The sequence below is a fragment of the Peromyscus californicus genome, unplaced genomic scaffold (genome assembly GCF_007827085.1).
Source record: "Peromyscus californicus insignis strain IS unplaced genomic scaffold, ASM782708v3 Scaffold_13__1_contigs__length_99412109, whole genome shotgun sequence".
NCBI lineage: Eukaryota > Metazoa > Chordata > Mammalia > Rodentia > Cricetidae > Peromyscus > Peromyscus californicus.
In genome coordinates this window covers 41,686,651-41,693,753 of record NW_026294424.1, presented here as the reverse complement: position 1 = coordinate 41,693,753, position 7,103 = coordinate 41,686,651, and the positions used below count along the sequence as shown (strand labels likewise).

The following is a 7,103-nucleotide window of genomic DNA, read 5'->3' as shown; positions in this document are numbered from 1 at the left end:
CTACCTTTTACTAGACTCATATAAATTCTCACCAATTACAGTGTTTGCTTAGGGTCGGGCCCCAGAAGGATCAACAGTTTCTCAGCTCTGGCCCTATCTTGTTCAAATTAAAGCAGTACTTGGCTGGGCAACTTGCTTTTCGGTGGACTCCTCCCCAACACCAGCAACTTTAAGAGAAATATATCAGGAGAAAGAGCAATGGATCTCAAAGCCCAGAATGTGACTACACAACATAATTATCTTCTGACACTTGGAGGACTTGCAATTTTTTTCAGGTTATTCTTGAGACCTACTAAAGTAGAATTCTGCATAGAATCAGCAGTCTATTATTGTTGGACAAATACTCTAGGTGTTTCCAAAGCATGTTAAAATTCAAGAAACAGTGATACAGAGAAGACAACAAATAATTCCTTAATTATTAGTAGGAATTCTAAGCCCAAGACACTGCAATTCCTTGGAGAAATTTTGTTTCATCAGGAAAAGGTATAGAAGAGGTTCTGCACATAGTAATTACTAGTTGGAATTCTGTGCCCATGACACAGTGCAATTCCCTGAAAATTTGTTTTATCAGGAAAAGGTACAGAAAAGATTCCGCATGGAGTAGGTATATACCATTTGGGTTCCTTCTCCTAAAAGCTTGCCCTACACTGTTCATAGAATAATGGTATTGGCACCTTTACCTTTATGCTATTCTTTTAAAGATCCATTTAAACATCATTTGTATTGGTTATTTCTTATTCACATGCCAGAGTTACTATTACTTATATATACATGTGAACCTAACTCATGCTTTTATTACAGATAAATTTACTCATAGATTGACTTTATATCAATTCTATCAAAAAGAAACATCTCAATGTGCTGCAACTCTAGTGTATACATAAAAATAGAGTAAAACACTATAATATTATAGCTAGATGCTGTTGGTGACAAAAAAGATCTTGACTCCATCCTTCCTCTATGCAAAAATCAGAAACATGTGGATTCAGGAGTGTTAAATATCTGTATTTAAACTCCAACTCCCTCTAAAATAGTAGTACTGAAAAAATAAATAGGAAAGAGAGCGATCATTCTTATGCTATTATATACAGTCCAATTCCTGAAAAATCAAAGTCTTTTAACTTACTACCTTTAAAAGAGCCCTTGTACCCCTGTCAACATCCTGTGGGAATTGCTGCTCTAGCACAGTATCTCTCAACTCTAAAGTGAGGTTAAATCATCTGGCATTTGCAAAAAATGAAGTTCACATAAATCTGGTGACCCAACGTTGGTGGAACAAATTCATCAAAAAGACACTTGCCTGTGGCCTTGCAGTCCCCAGCTCAGGCCCAAGCTGCAAGTGGCTGGTTGTGGTGGCACATGCCAGTAGGATTTGTTAAAGGAGGCAGAGGCAGGAGGATCCTGAGTTCAAGGCCAGCATGGGAGGCTTCCTGAGGAGAAGCTGTGGCTGGGGCCAGGCCCCAAATGTTGGCAGTGGAACCATGGACGCTGTGGCTGCTGCTCTGTGTTGTCAGCTGATTCTCATTGTGTTGGTGGTGGCAACGCTGCTACCGGGGATGAAGGGTTTACCTCTGCTCGTTCAGAGAAGAATTGCCAGGACCATCGTGTTACAAGAAAGCGTTGGTAAAGATCAGTTTGAAGAAGTTTGTCTAGGCAAGTGGTGGGGAGAAGAAGTTGCTGTGAAGATATTCTCTCCTACGAAAGAACGTTTGTGGTTCCAAGAGGCAGAGTTTTATCAAACTGTGATGTTACGCCATGAGAACATCCTAGGATTTGTAGTAGCAGACAACAAAGACAATGGCACATGGACTCAGCTGTGGCTGGTGTCTGATTACCTTGAGCATGGACCCCTTTTCGATTACTCAAACAGATACAGTGTTACAGTGGAAGGGATGACCAAACTCTCTCTGTCCATGGCAGACAATCTTGCCCATCTTCACATGGAGATTGTTGGTACCCAAGGAAAGCCAGCTATTGCTCACGGAGATTTGAAATCAAAGACTATCTTGGTGAGGAATAATGGAACCTGTTGTATTACAAACTTGGGACTGGCTATGAGACAGGATTCTGCCACACATACAATTGATATTGCTCCAAACCACAGAGTAGACACACACAAAAAAAGTTTTCTGCAGGGAACCAGGACTACACCTAACAGTGACTTTGAAGTCTCCAAAAAGAAGATGGGACCCCACAATGATGATTTGATTAGGACAATGATAATGCCATTAAGCTGACAAACATCACCCAAAGATCTGCTTTGGACTACAAACTACTCAGGACAATTTCAAGATGACTAGCTGAGATGATCCAGCCTCACAGACTACTCAAGCAAGGACTTGAGACAAGCCCTGCACTTTTGTATTATGCAGAGACTGGACTAATGATACGGCTAACTCTCCCAGGACTTGACAATTAACCCAAAGATGTCTTCAGCCCCAACAGCAGGAAGTAATTTTAAGAAAAATGATGCCCACATTCCCAAAAAGGTGGAGTGGGTGGTTTTTGGTCACTCAATGGCTTATGGATAATTAGCATGGTTTAGGATGGTTGGTTACAAGTTGTTAATTGATAATGGTCAGGGAAAAAAAGCTAAACAAGGAGATTAGATTCAGGGGTTTTGTTTGAAAAAGAAAAGAGAAAAAGAAAAAAAGAGGATATAGATAAGAATTAGATTACTGAATGTACTCTAAAAAATATAGAACTGATAGAATAAAGGGTAGATTATTGAATCCATTCTGAAAAACAAAAAAGAGAATATGGATATGATAAGATAAAAGGTAGATTATTAAATCTACTTTTAAAGAGGAACTACTTGTTTTAAATACTTTATATTGGATTGGATTTTTATATATTGTTTATAAACTTTGTATTGAACTCACCAAAATAGAATAAATAATGAAAATTTTTGTCTGAATTTGTCAAATGTTAATAGACTGGACATTGTTAATGCAAGTCTTGACTATATATTGTACATACTTATTGTACTTATTGCATATAGTTTTTCTTATATTAGTTATAACTTTTATTTTAGACAAAAGAGGGGAAATGTGGTTGATATATTGTACACCCCAATAAACTTATCTAGGGGTTAGAGAACAGAGCAGCCACTATATTAAACATAGAAGTTAGGCTGTGGTAACACACACGTTTTATTCTATCACACTGGAGGCAAAGATCCGTCTGAATCTCTGTGAGTTCAAGGCCACACTGGGAATGGTGGCACACACCTTTATTCCCAGCACTTGAGATCTCATGTCTTTGCTTGGGAAGGACACATGCCTTTAATCCCAGGAAATGATGGCAGGAAGCAGAAAGGTATAGATCCATTTTCAGGTGAGAACTCAGAGGCTTTCAGTCTGAGGAAACAAGATCAGCTGAGGAGTTGGCAAGGTGAGGTTGGCTGTGGTTTGTTCTGCTTCTCTAACCTCCAGATAAGTTTATTGGGACGTACAATGTATCAACCACAATCTGGCACTTGCAAGAATGACGTTTACTCCATATACAAATACTTTATGGGTCTGTGGGTTCTCTGCTTCAGATACAACCTGATAAGGTAGTTCAGAGAGAAACATTATAGTGGGTAGCTGTTCCAGCTTTGACCTGGAAGTACTACCCCCATTGTGGCTTCCGGTAACTGTCACACCTACCTATGGCCTGCCCCTGAGGTGGGGCCGACATGGGAGTCCTTAAGACCCGAGATCCAGATGTGCTGACTCTCTTGGTTCCTGGAAATCCTGGATGTTGGATGGTAGACCAAGCAGAGTTCTCCAGTGAACACCACTGGACTACACTTCACCTCTCCCAGATCCTGTAGCCTATACTTTACTTGTTGTAAGTTAAACCCCCAAATAAACCTCCCTTTTAACTACGTGGAGTTGCCTTAATAAATCCTCCAACAAAACATTGTGAGTAGCAAAAGAATGGATGGGATAAAATTGCTAAGTAGGACATGCTCTGGAAAGGCTTGGGTGTGACAAGGAGGGAAAAGAGATGGTAGAGGCTTCCATGTGGGCTTCTAGTCCGTTCTGCTCCTGAACTGCACCCTCATCTTAGTGCACAGTTGTAGCTTCAAAACCTCAGAGGTGATGAGCAACATTGGCTGGACGTTTATCAAAGACAAAGGCCTCTGTGGTTTGGAGTGATTAGCAGGAGAATTAATCCTTCTCTGTGAGTAGTTAATGACAGCTAGTGATGGTGATGCGAGGCCCAAACCATGAAACACACATATATAAAAGTATTACAATCCATCTTCTCGAGGAATGCCTACCTAGACTGTCAAGCAGTGCTTAGCTGAAAACTGACAAACGTTTTCACCAAGGACCTCCAGCTGTTGCAATATCATTAGGTTTTAAGTAAAAAGAATTCCGCTGGGCGGTGGTGGCACATGCCTTTAATCACAGCACTTAGGAGGCAGAGGCAGGCGGATCTCTGTGAGTTCAAGGCCAGCCTGGACTACAGAGTGAGTTCCAGGACAGGCTCCAAAGCTACACAGAGAGACCTTGTGTCAAACGCCCTCCCCCCCCAAAAAAAAAAATTCCTAGAAAGAGTAACTCTCACTTCTTTATATTGTTTACAAAACAAAATAGTTTTCATTGGAATCACTTGTGTTTCTCATTTAGACCTTATGTAACCTCTAGTCTTATTCTAGTTTTGTGCATATTCATTGCACAATCACGTGTCACAGCTACTCAAAGTGATTTATTAAGCTCTTTTGTTATGCATTAGGGAAAAAGATAAGGAGAGAAAGAGGAGGAAGAAGAGGAAGAGGTGGAGAAAATAAGAAGGTGAAAAGGCTCAGCTGAAAGCTATCTTGTTTGTGATTTGTGCTCCTATACACACAAGGAATGCAGCATCCGGAAAAAACCAGATAAGGCAGGATATGCCAAAAGTCAAAGAAAATCAGTGTGGTCACTGTTGTCCACAGTAATAATGTTTGGTCAACAAGAGAATCCTTTGTACACCCTGCAGTCATGGGCCAAGACATTACAAATTCCATCTCCCCAAATTCAAAATTGATTTGTCAGGTTTTATGATGTCTGTGCAATGTTCTCCAGCCTCTGAAAAAAAGCACAAAAACAAAATACCCCACCAGTCTGCTCCGTGAAAAATAACAGCCAAGTAAATAACATTTACTTGAGCTGATGAGGTGTTCTAGTTATTTGGTAGTTGGTTTTTTGTCTGGTTTGGTTTGGCTTCTTAGGTATTTGTTCCCTGAATTCATATGTCAAAGAAATAATCAGCCTCAGGGGAACAACGTCTGAAGGATGTCACCTATATGTCATTTCCAAAGGGAGGTTAAAATCACTAACCGCAACTCCAAATACTTTCTTAAGCATGCGACACATACTGACTAATTTAATTTTCCAAGACACAGGATTAACCCCATTTTGCAGAAGAACTGATTCATACAGTGACTCCTTCATTCAGCACGAAACAACAACCAGTGACTGCTGGAGCCACTGCCACACAGGCCCTCAGACGTCATGTCAGCATTCTTCTACCTCAGCAATTTACCCATTCTTTCACGTTCAGAGGTCTGAAAGGACTAACCAACCAGTGATCACTGAGTCCATCAATGGCCAAGCGAGTGAGATAATCTTGGGAAGGGGGGCCAGTGAGGTGCTGTAGAAGATGCCCAGTGACTTGTGTTGCTTTCCTCAAGATTGACATGATCATTATTAAAGAAATGAACACAATTAGTTGTGTTCTGACAGAAGGCCAAAATAGATTGAATGATGGAAATTGAGTGTGGTGTTTTACTCATTTTTCTAGTGCTTATTTCTTCTATCCTTTATGGAAAATTAGCATGAGTTAATAGTTAATAATAAATACTAAGAATGTGGTCACCAAAATCAAGCATATGTGGGTGTGAGAATGTCCACACTTGGACACTTAGTAGCTGCAGTTGCCATGGGGATCTCAGGAGACTCTCTTGTTTGTTTCCTTTTAGTCTTTAAAATTATCATAAAGCTGCATGTACCTCCTAGCATGTGACAATTAAGTAAAATCATATATGCAACAAAGTGCATGTCTGCTCTAAAAATTAATTTTATTAATATTAGCTAGTTAGAACAATTAAAGGAGATAACATATTTAAGACATGCCTTGTACTAAACAGATAAAAATTATAGTACTAAACATTGTAATGAAGGCCGCACAGTACTGTGAGAACATATAAAGGAGGTGCAGAATTCACAGACAACAGAGAATGTTCCATCAAGATGCTAACACATCTTAGGTACGGAATATATAATTTATATAAAGTGAAGAAGGGATGCAAATGTGGCAGCTTGTGAAAATTCAGGTATGCATCTTTTTTTAAAAAATTAGCATGGATACCAGTCAAGAGTTTTGATCAGATAAAATGATAGATGGGGAAAATAACACTAGAAATTTATAGAGCCAACAAGAAGGCTCAAGAACTAAAGGTACTTGCCATTAAATCTGAAGACCCGAGTTCAATCCCCAGGACATACAGAGTAGAAAGATAGCACTAATTCCAGCAAGCTGGTCTCTGACCTCCACATGAACTGCATGTGTGGTACACACACACACACACACACACACACACACACACACACACACACACACACACGTATAAACACAATACAAACTCTTTTAAATTACCAAGAGTTTTCTAGTAGAAGAAGCCCCATGAGAGAATGAGATGGGATTCCATCAGACTTCCATATTTACATTGATAAACAGAAACTGAAAACTTGCTTTGTACCTGTGTTTTGCACAGGTCAGTTATCTACCCTGATTTTTAAGATTCTGTGCAGATAAGAGGACTACATTCTCAAGTGGTTATGTAGGTTATAGAATATGATTACTTGGGTAGGGAGACTTTCAAAGACTTATTCACTGATCATTTACTCAGTGTAAGCTACCTCTCCAGGTATGCTAAAAACTACCCAGTATGGGGAGTATGACAGGGAACTGGATAGCACCTTTGTAGTTGTGGGACTTACCCCCTTGTGGTGAGAGGCAATGACAATAACATTTATAAATATAAGCACATGAAGATTTTGTGGAAAGTACTATGAGAACAAGGCAGAACTCTCAAATGAAAGTGCGTTTGTCAGCTTGTCTGTCTATGT

At 39.7% G+C, this 7,103-nt stretch overlaps 1 protein-coding gene across 1 annotated transcript; it reads left to right on the top strand.

The window, feature by feature from the left end:
* Positions 1-1,481: 1,481 nt before the first annotated feature.
* Positions 1,482-2,108, top strand: LOC128109036 (TGF-beta receptor type-1-like; the record flags this gene model as incomplete). The annotated part of the gene is made up of 1 exon (XM_052736035.1): positions 1,482-2,108. A coding segment is annotated over exon 1 (627 nt), but the record flags the coding sequence as incomplete, so codon positions are not given.
* Positions 2,109-7,103: the final 4,995 nt, after the last annotated feature.